The sequence below is a fragment of the Botryllus schlosseri genome, chromosome 5 (genome assembly GCF_051294905.1).
Source record: "Botryllus schlosseri isolate E-star chromosome 5, Bs_hap1, whole genome shotgun sequence".
Taxonomy (NCBI): domain Eukaryota; kingdom Metazoa; phylum Chordata; class Ascidiacea; order Stolidobranchia; family Styelidae; genus Botryllus; species Botryllus schlosseri.
In genome coordinates this window covers 16,142,159-16,162,087 of record NC_137240.1, presented here as the reverse complement: position 1 = coordinate 16,162,087, position 19,929 = coordinate 16,142,159, and the positions used below count along the sequence as shown (strand labels likewise).

The following is a 19,929-nucleotide window of genomic DNA, read 5'->3' as shown; positions in this document are numbered from 1 at the left end:
ATATAAAATTACCTAGGTCACGTTTTATATGGGCTCATGTGGGCTTATTCACCACAAATTACAGCGTGTAAATGGATCTACTGAAGCTCAATTATATAAAAAAAAAAGATTTTTAATTCTTTTCAATACTCTATTCATAATTTAATTTACGATTTTACTACTGCAACTGAGTGGTGTTGTAAAATTGCAGTATCGTTATGAAACAGTAATTACCTAAATCGCAATGACGTAAATCGTATGAGCTAAAATACACATACACATGTTGTATATCCATTATTGAGACAGCAATGGCCGTAGAAAATTAGACTAAATTGCCGAAACAGTAAGATTATCAGACAAGTAAACTATGCTAACTTGCATAGTTGCGGAGCAGCAATAGAAAATTGGATGATCGGCGATAATCCAGAAGACAGGCGATGGCACAAATCAACATGTGACTTGGCAGAAATGCGCGAAACACAGAATATATATATATATAGGTCTAGCTCTGTCTGCATTCAGACTAAGAGCACCATCACCGAGGTGATGGAAATATCCATCGAAAAAAGACACAGCAATAAAGATTTCAAATATAAATTAAATTTCGCGTGAAAGTGCTGCTTTCGAAAATGTTCTGATGTCGGTATCGTTCCGATTAAGGACATTGTTCATCAGCGTTGCAGACGGTCTTCCTTTCTTGGTTCTCCTTTCATCTTCAAAGGTTATCGACTTCACGACACTATCATTAGGTTTCCGAATTATGTGGGCAAGAAATTTAGCTTGTTGGTGATTAATAAAGGATGAGAGATCTTCAGTGCGACAGATTTTATGAAGATTTTTATTACTAATTTTGAAGGCGTGGCCGGTTCCCTTTCGAGTGTAGCCTCCATGTATCATTTTTCGCAAAAATTGTCTGTAGCAGACATCCAGGACGTTTCTTTGATTTTCTGAAAGAGACCATACGCTGCAGCCATATGTGAGTCGACTTCTCACAAAAGCATTTAAAATTTTTATTCTTGATCCAATCCAAATTCTGAAGTTTCGAAGCAGGTATTTATTGGATTGGAAAGCTGCATGAGCCGAGCTCATCCTGTTGTTGATTTCGGTTGTTCCCACATTCGTTTCCTTATAGTGAACAATACACCCAAGGTATTTGAAAGTTTTTACGTTTTCAATATGATGATTATGCAGAAAGCAGATTGAAGTCGGGTAAGCCAGTTCTTCATTGTGGTTAAATATCATAGTTTTTGTTTTCGACTCATTAATTTGTAATCCGAAATCAGTAAGAACTTCTGATAGCAGTTCCAGGCCTTCCTGGAGAGAAGATTGGTCTTTGAAAAAGAATTCAAGATCGTCCGCATAGCCTGAGCCCATGTTGACAGCTGTTCCTTAGTAGTTTTTGTCCCTTTTATTTTCTCGTGCATAGTCCGGTGTGCGAAAATGATACTGGCTGAAAGCGATATCGGTTAGTTCCGATCTGTGTAGGAAAACCCTCACGGCATAGTCCATGTAAAGATTGAAGAGGATAGGGGACTCGGGACCGCCCTGTCGAACTCCAGATTTTGTGGAAAAAGTTTGGTTAGGGTGGCTTTTCAGTTCGGTTGTTGTGGATCGATATAGAGAGGCAAGTAAGTTCACGATTTTGGTTCCCTTATCCTCACCGATTCGATTTCGTAGCGACTGAATTAGCCAGGTTCTGTTGACGTGGTCGAACGCAGAGGAGAGATCGACAAACAAGGCATATGTTTGTATATCAGTTTTTTCCGCAATGATTTGAGACTGCTTCGTGACATATATACAGTCGGTGGTTCCCTTCCCTTTTCTAAAGCCACATTGGAATTCGAGAATTTGCTGGTTATACCATTCCTCTATTCTTGATATGATTATTTGTATTAACAGTTTACAGAATACACTTCCAACTTGAATAGCGCGATATGTTGATGGATCGGTTCTGCTTCCTTTGTTTTTCCATATGGCAGTTAGCTTGCTATGGCCGAATGATTGGGGTAATTTTTCAATCTCCCATATTGTTTGGAACAATTCTGTAATTTTATCCATGATCAATTTTGATAGCGCCATTGCTCTCAAAATCTCCGGTGGTACGTCTGAACTGGATTTCTTACGCTTCAGTTTTTCAATAGTTCGTTTAATTTTCTCGAGTGTTGGTGGGTCTTCATCGATAGTGGAACTATTTTCTCGCATCAACTTTAAAGCATTTGGAATGTTTTCCAGATCATTTGGCATCCCATCCGATTTCTCATTTCTTTGTTCGTCAAAATGGTTTTTGAAGAATTCCGCCAGTTTGCTCGCCTGGCAGGAATTTGTGGTATTGCCTTTACCCAGAGTACAGTCGTGTGTTTTAGCATTTTTGAATAGAGTTGCGGTTTCCCTGTTTATCGCATTTGGATTTATTTTTTCTGCTTCAGTTTTCCAGTGCCTGTTCATCAAAAAGTTTTTCCTTTTTCTAATTTTCTTTCTGAGGAGTGTTATGGCACTTTGAGAGTCTGGATTGTTCCGTCCCACGTCTTTCAGTTTCTGTAGCACAGTGGTTCCCAACCTGTGGTACGCGTACCACTAGTGGTACGCGAAGGTCTTCCAGGTGGTACGCGGGTAGATTCTGTTTACACAGCCAAAATATTTCTGACTCCTCCAATTCAAATTCGTTTTTATCGTAGATTTTGCACTGTCGGTGAACTTATCATTCGATATTTTACAGCTTCTAGTCTACTTTATAGGCCTACCATTATAGACGCCCAATGTCTGCTAATCGTGAATCATAAACGGTCAAACGTAACAAATAGGTTGGCAATTGACATGGTGTTATGGTGAACGTAGCGCAATATCCTAACTGAAGTAAGACTGCTTGGGCATTGCATGGTTCTTATATCAAGAAGCGAAAAATTGTGATGTAGACTGCATTGTCACAATGAAGCAGCGCGGGTTGTCACCAGCAGTGTACGCACAACTTCAGTGTTGTCAACCAACAACTGCTGCTGTTAAACGTTCTTTCTCCATTCTTGGCAAGTTACTTAGTAAGGACAGACACTTTCTACCCCAGAATGTAGAAAAGTATCTTTCGTTGTACTACAACAAGTTTTAATTACTTCTACCATAATACGTAGTGTGACTATTGGAATTCTTTATAGCGCCAGATATCCTTAAAATAAAGTTTTATCATGTAAATATTTGTCAGTTTCCAAGTCAAAAACGCCTTTTCAGGCCAAACTACTTCGTAAGGACATACTCTCCCATTCAGAAATGAAGTAGTACAGTTTTAACATCATGCGCAAAAACACCTACTTTGCATACGTGAGGTCAAAATTTGCTCAAATTCAAGTTTTTTAGGTCAAAATCCTCCATTTTTTGAGTAAAAATCGCCATAGCTATTACACCACATAGGTCAAATACGTGATTATGACGTCATAAATAGTGGAAACATTTTTGACCGCCTACGGCGCGCGTAACTTATGTAGGTGGTACGCGAGCACTGCATAAAACCTCGAAGTGGTACGTGGGTGGAAAAAGGTTGGGAAACACTGCTGTAGCAGATCGTTCAGTGCTTGATCACTTTCCCATATGTTTCCGAATTTTTCCTTATTATATTTCGGGAGTATATTCTCCGTGGACATTTGCATCGATACTGTTAGCTTTTCGTATAGTGCGTCCACATCATTTTGCTGGCAGTCAGTTGAAAGAGATTGTTCTACATCTTCGATTAGCCTGTTTTTGTAGTCGGTATCATTTAGGTAGCCGAGGTCCGGAGCCCCGCTCTCTTTTTCTTTATTAAGTTTCCGTGGTCTGAAACTTTCTTGTCTAGTAAATGGTGTTTTCATTTTTGCCACTAGAATTGTATGATCTGAATTTATTTGAACAGATCTTTTTGCACTGCAGTCGGTCATATATTGTCTCAGCCAGGATTCACAAAGAATGTAGTCCAATTTTTTTCGCGTTTTGCCATCTGGGCTAGTCCATGTTGTTTTCTTCCGTTCGTGATGTATATAGAACGTGCTAGAAACGCATAGGTCTTTCTCTCTGCAGAAGTTGATCAGGCGATCACCGTTATCATTGTATGTGCACTGTGCAGTTCATTATGCCATTCTTGCCATTGAATGAGCTGTGTGTTTCGCATAGGTTCGTCGTTGCATTCATATCTCCCATTACAATAATTTTCCGATGCTTTTCACCGTCATCTGCTTGGCAGACTTTGGAAAGACTATTGTAAAAATCGGCCTTGGTTGATGACACTTTATCTTCCGTCGGGGCATAGGTGATAATAAATTTTATGTCAAGGTTGTGTACGGTAAGTTTTGCCGCAATCAATCTGGGTGATATGTTAATTACGTCTCGAATCTTTATGAAGCTGCATTGTCGAATTAATATGCCGACGCCATGTTTTCGAATGGAGTTGTGGCCTTGCCAGTAAAATTTGTATTTACATCCATTCGCCTCAATAACTTTTTCTCCGCTGTCAAGTCGTTTGATTTCTTGTAAACCGACGATGTCTAGGCCTGCGTCCAGTGGCGGCTCGTGACAATATCGGGTGGTGGGGCAAGGGCCGCAAGCGACTTGTTATCAATATGACGTCACAGTAGCGTTTTTCAACGTTCATGATGGCCACATGAATTTCCCGTAAACAATGATTTTTAACGTAGGTGCCGCGAAAGGTTTGCCGGTGGCGTGACTTGAAGTGCGGTAACAAATGTTTTATTCATTGTTTTTTATTCAAATGATTATTTTACAAAATGTACGCGAACTAAGAATCGTTCCCATGCCACGAATCAATCATCAGGTTATCCTTAGTAGCATGCGTTATGATTTCGTGGTAGAGATTACGCAAGCGCCGAGTAAGACTATACCAAAAATACACAGACCAACTACCTACAAAGAGCATTCGCATGACACCTTGTGGTGTTTTAATCGTTCCATGCTCAGCAATTCTGTAAAGTGCTGCAGCGCCTCCGACCCGATTTGTATATGGATTCTCGTCCCGAAAGCGAGTCAAATCGATTTGCCCTCGTCCGAAAGTGTTTGGTACACGATCCTGATGCGTTACGACCAGGGGATAGGCAATCAAAGCGGTGGCACCCATAAACGTAAAACATTATAAAAAGCCAGCTGTTATCCATGGAAGATTAATTACGAGTCTGCCTGCCATCATTCAAGCAGGAATCAAAGCATTTTGTTAAATTGAAATGCGAGCACATATCGCATTAAACAATTTCATGAATAAATTATTTCATCTTGATGAATTTTTCACTTTTCACTAGTCTTTGAGGTACCCTTAGCTACTGTCGCGGTGTCGAGATGTTCGCGCAAAATGCTATCAATGGAAGCCGTGTATTTAATTAGATCCAAAAATACCCCCCTATTGAGAGAGCATTCCTTCTCATCGTGGCCTCGAAGGGGCAATTCATGAACTCCAATAAATTTAATGGCATCAATCACCCGAGAGAGAACATTCCTATTCTTATCTACAAGCTCATTGTGCTTCCAGACTGATACGCGATAACTTTCATTGAGCTGCGACATTACATTTACTCTGCCAAACAATTTATATTTAACTGCACTAGTCATGTGCACTTGGGATTTTTGGTGCGTTTTCAGACGCTCTGACAAATGCTTCAGATCGCGTTAACCAATTTTGTTCCAACAAGAGCCACTGCTTCCGGTACCGGCACTGTCGAATAAAAGACAGTAAAAGCAAAACAAGGCGTTTTTATCCTCGCCATAAGTAAGCCATTCATTTTTATCGAAATGCGCTGAAGAAAAGGCACGAGTGCGTTTTCCTCCGGCGTACGATTGGATCAATGGGCAATTTCTAGGCTGATACGGACCTAGTCGCTTTACCTCTAATTTTTGCTCTAAAGGCAGCTGGCTAAACGGCGTACGGAGCAAAGATTCCACACGATTCATGTTCGCACTTGACCTGACTACTTATCTGCAGAAATGGAAATGACTATAAATCGAGAGATTGCGTATGCCTAACTGGAAAGGTCAACGAGTTCGGACACATACGCAATTGTTATCTCATAGATTGGACAAGGAAATGTCATATTGAATCCAAAACATCATTCTGAAGAACTACGGATAGCAGCCTCGGAAATTCGGTCCCGGTACAGCTTGGGAGATTCTGGCCTTGAGGCTGGAGACTGTCACACGACACATACGGCTTACGCTCTATAGTGTCTATATGTCTGCTGCAAAATCGCCTTCGGAAAATATATTACCGAATAAATACGTGGATGAAAGCCGAAAACTTGGTACACTGTTACATGAAATCATCGAGAAGTATAGCCTCATGACCGTTTTCGGTATGGTACACTGTCAAAATTAATACGAACAGATCAACGCCGAATTTTGCGTAATATTTACTGAGGAATCGGCTGATCAAGCGATCAGCTGTTAGCCGCCATCGAAAACGAAACAGCTATCGCGCTTGACAGGGGTTGTAATTGTGAGCAAATGGCCCGAAGGCCACCATTCCACGGTGAAATTGACATTGGAGAATATAAAATAAAACTAAATATTTGAATGCAAACCGAGGATGTTAGTAAACTGTTTCATGATATCATCATCTCATCACCTATCTCAGTATGGAACACAGATACACCGGCTTTTGCGTGAAATCCGCAATGCGTTAGGTAGGCTAAGTGTCAGATCAGCGCACATCTCTACCATACTCGAACTTAATAACGAAATTGCTGCCCTAATCATTGAGTGTCAACCTTGAGACTTGGCACAGCGTTCGATACTAAAATCAAGACATACCATGTAAAAGTTCATGACGGATCTAGCTAAGGAGCATCGTTAAAATCGATGGAGACCAATACCGGCTTTGCGTGAAATATGTTTGCGATACATGACCGATCAGCACACACTCGACTTTGGAAACGGAATTACTACCCTAAACTTTGAGTAGAAACCCTGAAACTTAGGACAGTGTTAAATACCACCATCACGACATGACATACCAAGTTTCAAGAATTATCATGGTGTGAAACACCATCAAAATCGACCTGTACTAGCAACGGTCGACTCAACGCATATCACGGTATCCGAGTTCAGATATAGATACGATTGTTACATCACACCTTAGGGGCCAGCAAGCATATTTGCCCCGGTTGCTCGGCCATTTTACGAATAGGAGAGAGTAAAGCAACGTTTCTTAATTGTGCGCAGCTTTGAGAGAATAGATAGTGAAAGCTTGTTATGAGCGCTACCGGGGCAAGCCCCGGCTAGGCATTCACAAAGCGAAAACACAGAAGAGAATTCGATTTTCGCGGAGACTTCGCTATGTATGGGCATTTGCAAGCGAAAGCACAAGAAGAACGCGGGTTTCGCTGTGATCTCGATATATATTGAGCGCTGTGCGTCTATAAATGGTTAAATTGTTATTGAACAGAATTTTAGGTGGGGCAATGCCCCAGTTGCCCTATAGGACGAGCCGCCACTGCCTGCGTCGCTTATTGCTTTGACGACTTCGTATGCTTTCTCGTCCTCTCTCATGGTTCTGACATTTATAGTTCCAAATTTCCAGTATCTTTTGTCTTGGTCTCTGATGGATTTTCGATTCGGAACACTTCCGGATGGTGCTGAATCACTGCATCCCATCCTGTGGAGTATATGGTTAAGAGATATTGTTGGTCCCCGCTTAGCTGGATTGGGGTATTTATAGATGTTCAAACTCTTTAGTGTATTCTTTAAGGCTGATGTGATGCCTGTTCTTGTGAAATTACCGGTACTCATTCTCCTGGTGCACGACATTGTCTTTGGCAGATCAACAATCAGGTGATTGGCGGCGCGTCGGTTTCCTCACAATGCTGTTGCAACTATTAGATATATCAAGATATTCTAATATAGGCTACCGGTACTCGATATTCCTGTAAACTTAATACAACCAAATACTCCAATACCTGTGCAAAAGTCCAGAGGTAAATCAATATGCAACCAATACCATTAGATTGACGCCAACAACAACTAAACTATATTTTGTTAGGCATATTGATTATTGAAGGAGTATCTATAGCTGACTATTTATGACCACGTCCACGCGATCCATTCTTCGCAGGTGTGAATATGTGCGAAGCACTAAAGGGACGTCATATATTCAACAAGTAGCAGCACAATACCCTAATGTAGCACCGATTGCTCAACCACGTTCTCGAAATACTGAACCATCTGCAATTAGATCACGTAAAAAATGCTCGAGAAATGGGAATCGATATCGAAATTATAACTCGAATTCTCAAGCAGTAAAGTCATACGATTAATTCCAAATATTATTTCAGAATAATCATTTCTCAAGAAAAATCGCCAAGATGGAGCGTTTTACAGTGACGAGGCCCAGTTTTTTGACGCTGTTTTTGCATCGGCGAATAATCTCCCAAACGAAGGATCAGCAGTCGAGGAAGCTTCTAACGCTGGGAATATGGACATAGAAGAGAACGCGGATCAAAACGAAGTGAATCCAAAAGAGCCACCCGGACCACAACAGTCGTTAAATGCCTCCACAACAAGTTGTAGAATCCCCGATCCCGAACCATGAATTAGTTTCGCAGTTGCGTTCTCTAGCTGAGACCCGATTCTGCCGAATTTGTAAAAAAAAAAGAAGTCAGCGATACTGTTATCATTCTATGTCAGGGGTCGCCAACTCAAAAGGGGTCGCGGGCCACTTTTTCAATTTCCTAGAGGCCGCGGGCCGCATGCTATCAATATCGAGATAAAAGTAGGCAACGCAGTTCAACATCCACGTCTGATAACTCTACGTTATTGCAATGCTTTGCTCTCTAACATGGGCGACGGTTATAGTGACCACAAAAGAACTAATATTTTATCAAACAAACACAAATACAACAAAAAGTATCATGATCATCAATTTCATTATATTTTGAACTATGAGCTGTATACGATACCTGACAACACTCTGTAGCCGCTAAAACAGGGGTGGCTAACATTTTTGCTATTCACGGCCGCATTTCGATTACTCATGTAGCCTGCGGTCGCATACCGGTGGTTAGTCGTGACAAACTAGCTGGGGCCAAATACCCACGTCATACTGTTCATGTCCATTGCCGGTACACTCCGAACTAATCGACTTACGCATATTGGCTTACTATGCGCACCGAAATCGTTAGTAGTTATGTTGTAAAGAGCCACAGGTAAACGTTCTGTAGTCGCGCGAAGCGCGAAAAAATATTTATGTTCATGAGTGAATTTCGTCAACAAATATTAGTCTAGTTTCACATATTACTATAAAATATTTTTCCTTTTACGGCCAATGTGATCAGATTCACCGATAGAACTCATGCCGGGGGTATCTTCAAAAACTTAAGGTAGTTATTAAAAGTGTCGACAGTCGCATAATTTCCCTTGTACTGCTGCAGATTGGCCACCCCTGTATTAAAGAATCAATATTGGGGTTAGCCTACTTGCTGGACAACTATCTTCTCGTAAAGCGTGGTCTTTTGGAGAGCCCGAAGTCGTTTTCCAAGCGTCTCGGTCTTGGCACTGGTGGGCCATTGCACGTCAAGGCAATATGCCCATTCGTACCAGCAAATTCTTGATCCTTGGAATGATATTACCATGCCGAAGCCGTAGCAACTAGTGAGGAACAGAGATGGCCACAGTCCGGTTCAGGAGCCGGAGCAGGATTTCATTGAATTTTTACCTGGCCGGACTGGATCCGGATTTTGAATTTGCGGTGATGGTCGGATTTTAGCCGGATTTTTTGCTGCAATATGATTATTTAGCATTGTTATGGCAGGATTTTTTCGGATTCCAAGCTGGACCTTCAACAGCCGGACTCCGAATCTCACATTGACAGCCGGATCCGGATAGATTCGGATCCCGAAATTTGGGAATCCGCCCATCTCTGGTGAGGAATAGTGATATTAAGCACAGTAGAATGACTTACTTTGAACAACAACAACAATATGTTTCAACTGAAATCAATTTCAGCGTTTCAAAATGATTTACTAAGCATTTTTCCGAAATTTTTTCAAATCAGGTCGCGGGCCGCAAAATAGGACCTCGCGGGCCGCATGCGGCCCGCGGACCGCGTGTTGGTGACCCCTGTTCTATGTGGTCACATTTGCACTTGTCATAATTGTATAGATAATGTTCCAAATTGTCCCTTGTGTGGTGCTAGTAAAACAGAAACTATAAGAACTTATAGGGCCTGACATTCTTTTGTATTTTAAAAATATTAGTTAACAGAGTTGGATCTATTACAATAGTTCAGTTTAATTACAATTACAATTACTCAATGCTAAAAATATCAAATTACAATTACAATTACTGTTAAACATGTAATTAATTACAATTACAATTACAATAAGTTGAACATGTAATTGACTCGGTAGAGAGGTGTTCTTTGACAACCGTAGCGACGTAATTAACAACTATCTCAAGCTATTCATGTTTCATTCATGATACGTAGAATACCCTTTAATTAAAAAAAAACTCGAACGTATTCGAACTATTCCTAATCATGAAAAGTGAAGACTGCGAACAGAGAAAAATGTTTCAAGCGACTGTTAACAACAAAAAGGAAAGAACCTCATGATAGCTGCGAATTACAACATTTTGGTTCGCATTTACATTTTCACTTGCTCGGAAACTGTTCGATTGCATTTGATGAACATTAGGGTGCGAAAAGTTTCTGGCCCCAGTAAATTTGGCCAAGATTGGAATTAAGATTGGGATAACATCTCTACAAATGCGTGATCAAGTTTGATAAAGCCTTGGTTGGAAACTTGAATCTCTTTTTGCAATTGTTGCAGCAAGCCTCGGTACTGGTCAGAGATAAAAATAAAAAATTAACTCTGACCGTGGCGTAGGAAATGGTTCAGCACAGGTTTCAGAAGAGTTTATTTGCTGTTCATCCATTTTTGAAATATTAGGTTTTAGTTTAGCCCACTGGTTCTTTAACTTTTTTAGACACGCCCCTCTTTATGACAGTGAAATATTTCGTGCCCCCCTTATCGCCATATCACACAATGAAACCAGAATGTTAGCAATCCTTACATATAGTTTGATGGTATGGAAGGTTATGACTGTTGATGAGAGAATTCTCCAATATGAAATTCGGACTATACTCAGAACAATAACATTGAAATGGAGGTGAATCGCGCCAATCGAGGAGAAATTTCAGTTTACCGGAGCTTCGCGCCCCCTTCAGATGCTTTCACGCAGCCCAAGGGGAGCACGCCCCCAGTTTAAGAACCACTGGTTTAGCCTATCTTGTAATTCACAAAGTTTTCTGTTGCTACTGAAGTATGGGAAACAGTTTAGCACGGCTGAATTATCTAGTTATAACGCGGCACGCATAGAACACCGATATAAATAGGCTAACTATTACAGGTGGCGACTGTGTACTAAGGCCTTAAGGCCTTGCGGGTTGCGGCCTTTCGTCGTCATCCTGGTCCGTACCGGATTTTCACTGGTATGACGAATAAATGATTGATTGATTATTGTAAGTTGTCATTGTCGGTTTCCATAACAATGTAATTGAAATTGTAATTGCGCAAAATTTCTATCAAATTACAATTACAATTACACAAAATATAAATGCTTTAATTACTATTACAATTACAATTACATGAAAAAATGTTATTGAATACATTCAGCTCAATTACAAATTACAATTGATCCAACTCTGGTTAACAATCCTATTCTATGCCTCATACAGTCATGCTCCGTTTCCCTACTTACATTTTCGTTATGATTTAAGTTATATTCACTGTGAAAGCTGTCAATATTACACTTAGTTTAAATTCAAGTATATCAGTATTTGGTATGCAGTATTTTATTTTACTGTATTTGTGTTTTAGAAATTATTATTTATGAATCTTATTTAATCCTACACACTGCATTTTGGTAATTTTTGCAATTTCGTAGCTTATACGCCATTTCGATAGGCTGCTATTTTTGTACAGCTTTCAAAATAAAATCGCTTAAGCTTACAACGAACATCGTGTATGATTTTCATTGCAGGCTACAAGAATCACTCGTGTGTGTCGCTTTTTGTATTATTGGTGTTTTTCGACTGCAATGGTCATTTACACCAGGCCGACATTATTTATCATGATTTCGCATCTGTCGACTTGCAGGTTGGCCCACTTCTAGGCAGTGAGACGGTGTGGAATATGGAAATTTCCCTTTTTATGCTATACCATACTATATGCCCTGCTTTTATCTGCATTTATTACACCTGAAAATACTCCAGCCCCTCACGCGATTTTCTAACTAGTTCGAGGTTGATTTCACTATGAAAAAGTGCATCCAGAATAAACTACACTGACTGAGTTTTAGGATCAAAATTGTTGAAGTAGGCAGCCTTCAACGGTCTCAAGCAGTACCAAATGTTGTTTTTGGACTCAATTCGGAATCTTACGACAGTCGGGAGTGCAGTGACATAACAATCCTGTGAACCTATGTTCATTCAGCGCACCGGGTACTTCCACTCCTGCTTCATGGGAGATATAATAATTATCGAGCATGTCTTTTGCAATACTCAAACCCTTCTACTATAGGGATGGTGTAAACGTGAGGTTCTCGTTCACGTTCTGTGTGTGATCCTCAGATATTTAGAGGTTCACGTTCACAAACGAACCTTGGTAGGTTCTTCACTGTGAACCTTTTTCATATCTTACAATTTTACACGTCATATTATAGCATTGTTCGTTGAAGCTTTTCGCATTTCAACTTCGGACTACTCTATATGCATGGCACTGGCGGCATGCAAAAAATATCAACCCCAAACGAGCATGCACCTCGCAAATCTAAAAAAATATTTTCTTGTTACAAACGTTTGCCCGAAATATCCAGCTTCCCGATTGTGACCATTTCTTGATTCTCTGCTGTGAGCTTGAAACTCAAGAACACAACATCAAGAATGAAATACACTACATGTATAGCAGAGATGAGCGGATTTGAAATTTCTATGTCCTAATCCAATCCAAATCCGAACCTTCAAATCCAAATCCAAATCCTAATCCATAACTTTTTCATATTCAAGTCCATGTCCAATCCTAATCCGATTCCAACTGGAAATTCAGAAAAAATAGTAATTTAAGCAATGGAGGGATTCGAAAATTTTCTTTCACAACCAACGATTCACTTGATTCAAGATAACTTAGTAACCATAAGTACATTAATAACTGATCTGAATAAAGTTTGTCGCCATTCGCCACACGACATTTCAATCTCCCAGAAAATAGGTAAATCCAATCCAAATCCTAATCCGTTCTGAAAAAAATGTCTAATCCAAATTCAATCCAAATCCGACAAAATTTCACAAATCCTGTTTTTTCAAAACCTAATCCTAATCCATGCTCATCTCTGATGTATAGGTAGTCAGCGAATGATGCTTATTCAACCAATCAATGAAATAGATATTAAGAATGCGTCGCTGTCTAATGTTGAAAATCGATAAGGAGTACGTGATCCATCTTGATTTGATATGATTATTGTATCATCAAAATCAAATCCGTGCGATTAGGGTGTTAGCTGCTGTATAACTTGTTTATGGGGTAATGTCAGTAGCAAGTATAGAACCCCGTTTTACACTCTGTTCAATATCAATGTAGCAATAGTCATATCGTTAATGCGTAAGCTTATATTCCTTTGCGAGTCCTCATCGAAATTGTTGGCGAAGCGAAGGAAAATATTGATTTTATGTGATTTTTATAACATTTGAGTGCTCAACTTGATACATTCGGTGACGTTTAAAAAGTCATCATGTACTTCAACATTGTAGCATAACGTGTCCTGAATCTCAACATTTGTTACAAAAGTGCTGGATAATATAGCAATTTTTCAATCTACTCAGAATTGCTTCTAGGGCAGGATGAAATCATCTGTCGGGCCGGATGCTTACGAACGCCAGCTAGCGACGACCGCGACCACAATTCTGATGAGACGATCCAATTGATGAGACGATGCAAACTGAAAGAATTGCCTTTTTACATTATGAAATTATTTCTCTTTGTGTATATATCTGAATAAAAATCACTAATACGGCCGGATGCGGCCCGCGGGCCGTATGTTTGACACCCCTGACCTATAACCACTGTAATTTGACGTCGCAAGCAGGTAGTGGGGGATTGCGGCCGCGGGTCACATTATCGCATAAGACGGGAAACTGTGTGTATGGTCCCCTTCCCTGCTTTACACACTTGTTTTGTAGCTTCATACAAACACCTTAAGTTAAGATAAGTTGACATTTTATCACTTTTTTGTATTTACCCAATTTTGTTTTGGCAGTCTGGGCAGCATATGGTTTCCGAAGTACCAAAAATATCATGACTGTGAATGACAAAGAAGAATATTGCACGAATATTGCATTGCAAATTCAGGTTTAACTGACGATTTCACCTTTGCCTCTCTGATCGCGCCTGCGCGCGTATCTGCGTCTTATCGGTCCGTTCATTGCATATTATTATTTGGCTCATGCTTGGTATCTTCATGTTCGATTGTAAAATATTTTTTAAAAATGGCTCAGCAGATCATTCTCTCATATTCGATATTTTTTCATCGGAGAGGAGAATAGTCAAGATTCATGGCATCGTAAACATTGTACACGGAAAGCCTACATAATTTAACCTGATATTACTCCACTTAGCTGATCCACTATTACAACGGCGAAGATCGGTCCGTGTCGTTGCAAATTAATGATTGTGGCTTTTTTCATGCTGCTTCAACATCATCGGTCATTTTACAGGACGAAAAATGCCGATATTCCTATATTTATTCGTCAGGTGCCGAAGCCCTGTTCCGGTGATCCCATTCGTAAGATGTCGCTTACGCGAATCTAGTCGATTACGACGAACGTATTTACGCTAGTGTTTAAGATTATTAGTAATAGGTTATTCGTTAACGCATGTCAAACAGCAATTTGTTGTGTCCTCGGATGCTGTATAAATCCATCCACCGATCACGAAGTGGCCTCGTCGTGTTGCAGTCGCAGTACTGGTGAAAGCATCTCTGAGCCAATCATTTCTGCTCGCGGTGAATCGCGCACCAATAATATGTAGCCAATTCTTTGTCAGAATATATCGCTGCCCTGTACTGATGTTCATGTCGCAGGTGGACGATATTAGTATATACATTTGGAGCAGTTGATTGGCATTAGCCAATACCACGCCGTTGTGATGGCATCCCATCGAGAGGAATCGAATTCGAGAATGAAGCTCAGCCTGAATGCTCAATGCTAATGTCGCAGTCAGCCGCAAATCGATGCAACCGACGTATCAGTTGATTCAGGTCACTCTATGGAAATTCCAGTTTACGCTCATGGTTATTTGCACGCATGGTGGAAAACTATCCAGTATAGCGAGGTAATTTGATCGAATACAGCCTGTACATAGGTCAACTCAGACAAAGTTGAGTTGAATTGCACCCCCCCCCCCCCATCCCCCCACCAATCTTTGCCTGCAGAAATTGGAGGGTGCATGGTGAGCTGCGCTAATGAGTACGATGTTATCTTGCTATGCACTCTGGAAGGTGTATATTTCTAGTTATTTCTGATTGGAAAACCGGTTCTTAACCGTGGCGCTACTGACCCCCACGGTGCGACTTTGATTTGTAAGGGGAGGACGTGGTGGATGGTATGCTATGGGAGCAGTGTTCCAATACAGTGGTCATTGAAAATTCAGTTCTGACAAAAATGATCATATCCATCCCAAGATTTTTCGTCTTCTATCACATGGTCTTTAGTACAGCCGTCAAAATACGTAATTCTGAAAGGGGCGCCACAGGAAAATAGGTTAAAAATACTGGTTTAGAAGATTAGTGAGACGTTAAATCATTCTATTCACTTCCATTACGTAATACGCGTTCAACCAATTGGTTTTTAGTATATGCACCAATTTGTCACAAAATTAGTCAATACATAATAAAAATCGTCAACCCGACAGAATTTTTTTTAGTATAGCAGAGAGCTCCCGGGGTATTCAGGGATATCTAGAACCCTATAGTATCCCTGCGGGTAAACTACATGAGTTTATGAGAAAGGCTCTTGTTTGTGCGATGGAAACAAAGCAATCAAATGATGCAGAGTCGCAAATATTTACACTTTCAAAGTAGCAGGTATTTTCTAAAATTTTCTCGTCATCGCTCGGTGATATAAAAGGATAAATCAGAGCAAGGGTGCATGAGATTCAACTTTTGAAACTGTAACTGAGTCTGGTAAGAGTTATAGAGTACCTTGGCATGGTAAAAAGGGCTGAGATTGCATATGATGGAGCTTTTTATAACGGAGAAAGAGACCCTCCAGGACAAGTCAGTGTGTACATTCCCCCAGGTACGTACTGTACTGTACTGTACTGTACAGTCATAAGTTGTGGACTACTAGTATGCAGCATGCGCTAGCCTAAAGTGAGGACAATCAGTAAAAGTCGTCGTTGACGACATTCAAGTCGAATTAAAGGGCCAAATATTTTCATGTAAAACACTTAGTGTTTTTGCCTTGGCGAATGCAAACCACTTCCACTGAAATGCTAGAGAGAGACGTAGACAGTACTTCAATAAGTAGTTTTAAAAAGTAGAACAACCACGACATATTCAATTTGGAGGTGCATCTGATTATAGTTCATAACGGTTTTAAAGTTGGGGCTTCGAAGATATTTCTGAAGTGGGGCATATCGAACTAGGCAGTGGTTCCCAACCTTTTTCGACCCATCGCCCCCTTATCAAGGTCAACACCGATCATCGCCCCCCGAAAATTGGGCATACAAACTGAAATCACCGGCGGGTTGACTAAAAAAAAAAAAAGGTCAAATTTTCGGCTCGACGTCTAATTTGACACACTTTTGTAACTAAATTTCCGTGGGTTGACTAAAAAAAAAAAAAGGTCAGCCGTTTTGACGCGTCATCGCCCCCTTCGCTATTTTCGCCCCCCGTCGCCCCCTTTGTCCATTTTCGCCCCCCTGTCGCCCCCTTCGTCATTTTCGCCCCCCTGGACCGCCAAATCGCCCCCTGGGGGGCGATATCGCCCACGTTGGGAACCACTGAACTAGAGGAATCTAGTGATGCACGTAACTTGAATTGTTATTGCTTAGTTAACGAAGTGCTTTGTATTGCGTTAGGTGATTCACGAAGAGAACAATATCGACTTGCGACTTTCCAATGCTTCCCAAAGAGCTCAGCCGTGCAGCCAACAAACTTGGCAGCTGCTGGATTTTATTACGTCGGATACAGGGACAGAGCGAAATGTTTCAGGTATGGCGAAATATAAAATTACCTCGGTCACGTTATATATAGGCTCATGTGGGCTTATTCACCACAAATTACTGTGTGTAAATGAAACTACCGAAGCTCGACTATAGAAAACGATTTTTAATTCCTTTCAAAACTCTATCCATAATGTAACTTACGATTTTACTACTGCAAACGGCAATATCGTTATGAAATAGTAACTACCAAAATCACAATGACCTAAATCGAAATTTCCTTAGTCGCAATTTCCTCTCTAAACTATAATATGGATTTTTAGTCTCAACATGTTCGAGCAACGAAACTGCGAGACAAAAAAAATAATTGCACGGTCACCGTTGAATAAGATTCAATAAATTTAATGCTTGTATTCAGACTGATGTATGGTGTCAATTGATCCAATTATAAGCAAAAATACACATGTTGTTATATATCTAATATTGAGATAGCCATAGCCGTAGAAAATCAGACTAAATTGCTAAAGCAGTTAGATTATCACACAAGTAAACTCTATGCTAACTTGCAGTTGCGGAGCGGCAATAGAAAATTGGATGATCGGCGATAATCCAGAAGATAGGCGATGGCACAAATCAACATGTGACTTGACGGAAATGCGTGAAACACAGAATATACCCATGCAAAAGTCCAGAGGTGAATCAATATTCAACTAATACTATTAGAGTTACGCTAACAAGAACTAAATTATATTTTTATAGGCATATTCAAGGGATATATGGCTGACTATTTACGGCCACACCCACGCCCACGCGATCCAATCCTACCAACCACAACCAACTCAGTGAGTCCTCTTCAACGAACTGCTTCACTTCAACAACCATATCAAGCAACGCAAAGATCATCGCCAAATCAAAATGGGACAACAGAAGACATGAGCACCTGCATAAATCCCCTGAATCCACACATGAGATCATTAGCAGCCCGTATCAATACTTTCAACAACCGACGTAGAGGCCGGTGGCCGGCAGAGCGTCTCCGTACTACGCCCGAAGAACTCGCAAATGCGGGCTTGTTTTACATCGGCGAGCGAGACCGCGTTAAATGCTGGTACTGCAACGGCGGTCTTCAAAATTGGGACTATAACGACGATCCGTGGGTTGAACACGCGAAATGGTTTCCAACGTTAGTATTGAAGAAGCAACCTGAGTTATTTTCGTGATTTACGAAACCCCGTTTTCCTTTGCCGCGCAGGTGTGAATATGTGCGAAGCACTAAAGGGACGTCATATATTCAACAAGTGACATCACAATACCCTAATGTAGCTCCGACTGCCCAATCACGTTACCGAAGTACTGATGTAGCAACGAAAGTGCAAGAAGCTATCACGCAACTAGATTACGTAAAAAATGCTCGAGAAATCGGAATCGATACCGAAATTATAACTCGAATTCTCACGCAGTAAGTCATACGATTAATATTATAGATTGTTTCAGTAAAAACATTCAGATTATTCAATTTTTTAGAAAATATCGCCAAGATGGAGCGTTTTACAGTGACGAGGCCCAGTTTTTCGACGCTGTCTTCGCATCGGAGAATAATCTCCCAAACGAAGGATCACCGGTCGAGAGAGCTTCTAACGCTGGAAATATGGACGTACAAGAAAACACGGATCAAAACGAAGTGAATCCAAAAAGCCATCCGGACCACAACAGCTGTTAATGCCTCCACAACAAGATGTAGAAGCCCCATGCCCGATCCATGAATTAGTATCGCAGTTGCGTTCTCTAGCTGAGATTCGGTTGTGCCGAATTTGTAGAAAGGAAGTCAGCGATACTGCTATCATTCCATGCGGTCATATTTGCACCTGCCATAATTGTATAGATAATGTTCCAAAATGCCCTTTGTGTGGCGCCAGGAAAGCGGAAACAATAAGAACATACAGAGCGTAGCGATATTTTGTATTAATAGCATCAACTGACTATTCTAGCCAATGCCTCATTTACTCATATCATGTAGCTTTACGACTTACAGTTACAATATTATTTATTTTATATTCGACTTGGATACTGTCAAAAGCTTTTCTTTTATCCAACTGCCATTTTATGGTCCTATCCCAAAAGTGCACATATTTTGTATGCAATAGTTATTTTGTTCCAATTTATGTGTGTCAGACATGCTTATTTATCAACTCTATTTCATCCTAGATAGTAGATACCGCACTTAACTTTCGACTGTTTGCAATTTAGTTGTCTGACAAGCTGTTATATTTACACAACTTTTATACGAATCATCGATCAATCTTTACAATGAATATTGTTTATGATTTTTATAAGAGGGTTCATGCATAATAGATTAAATAATAAAAGTGAAATAAACCAATATAGAAAATAGAGAATTATCGTCGAGTGTGCACGAACAAGTTTACAGTTAATATATTTGACATGAAATTCTAATGCACTTGGTAAATTTTGACAATACCGAGCTCAATAAGAATGATTTTTGATCTACGAAGATTACGGAAGATTCATTACACTCTCGACATTTTCCCAATTTCTATTCGCCCATCATATTGCCCATTGCTATCGGGTTTTGAAACTATTACTATGCCTTCATTCAATTCACCTCAATGTTACGCAATACCTTTCTCCGTATCACTGTGTATGTTATTGAACCATGTCGCAATATTGACGCCGGTTCACACCGGCTTGTATAGCCTATGTGTGCTATTAAGAACAATAAACTTTCCTACATAACAAGAGAAAAGTTCTATTTCATTAT

At 40.3% G+C, this 19,929-nt stretch overlaps 1 protein-coding gene and 1 long non-coding RNA gene across 2 annotated transcripts; both read left to right on the top strand.

The window, feature by feature from the left end:
- Positions 1-8,165: 8,165 nt before the first annotated feature.
- Positions 8,166-19,820, top strand: LOC145439228 (uncharacterized). Its single transcript, XR_013915121.1, has 2 exons — positions 8,166-8,231; positions 18,675-19,820. It is a non-coding gene; the product is annotated as an uncharacterized LOC145439228 (long non-coding RNA).
- On the top strand, positions 16,175-18,645 carry LOC145439229 (inhibitor of apoptosis protein-like). Its single transcript, XM_080316730.1, has 5 exons — positions 16,175-16,282; positions 17,067-17,199; positions 17,720-17,844; positions 17,910-18,333; positions 18,403-18,645. Exons 1-5 carry the CDS (start codon positions 16,192-16,194, stop codon positions 18,611-18,613), a joined length of 984 nt encoding a protein of 327 aa, XP_080172856.1. The 5' UTR covers positions 16,175-16,191; the 3' UTR covers positions 18,614-18,645.
- Positions 19,821-19,929: the final 109 nt, after the last annotated feature.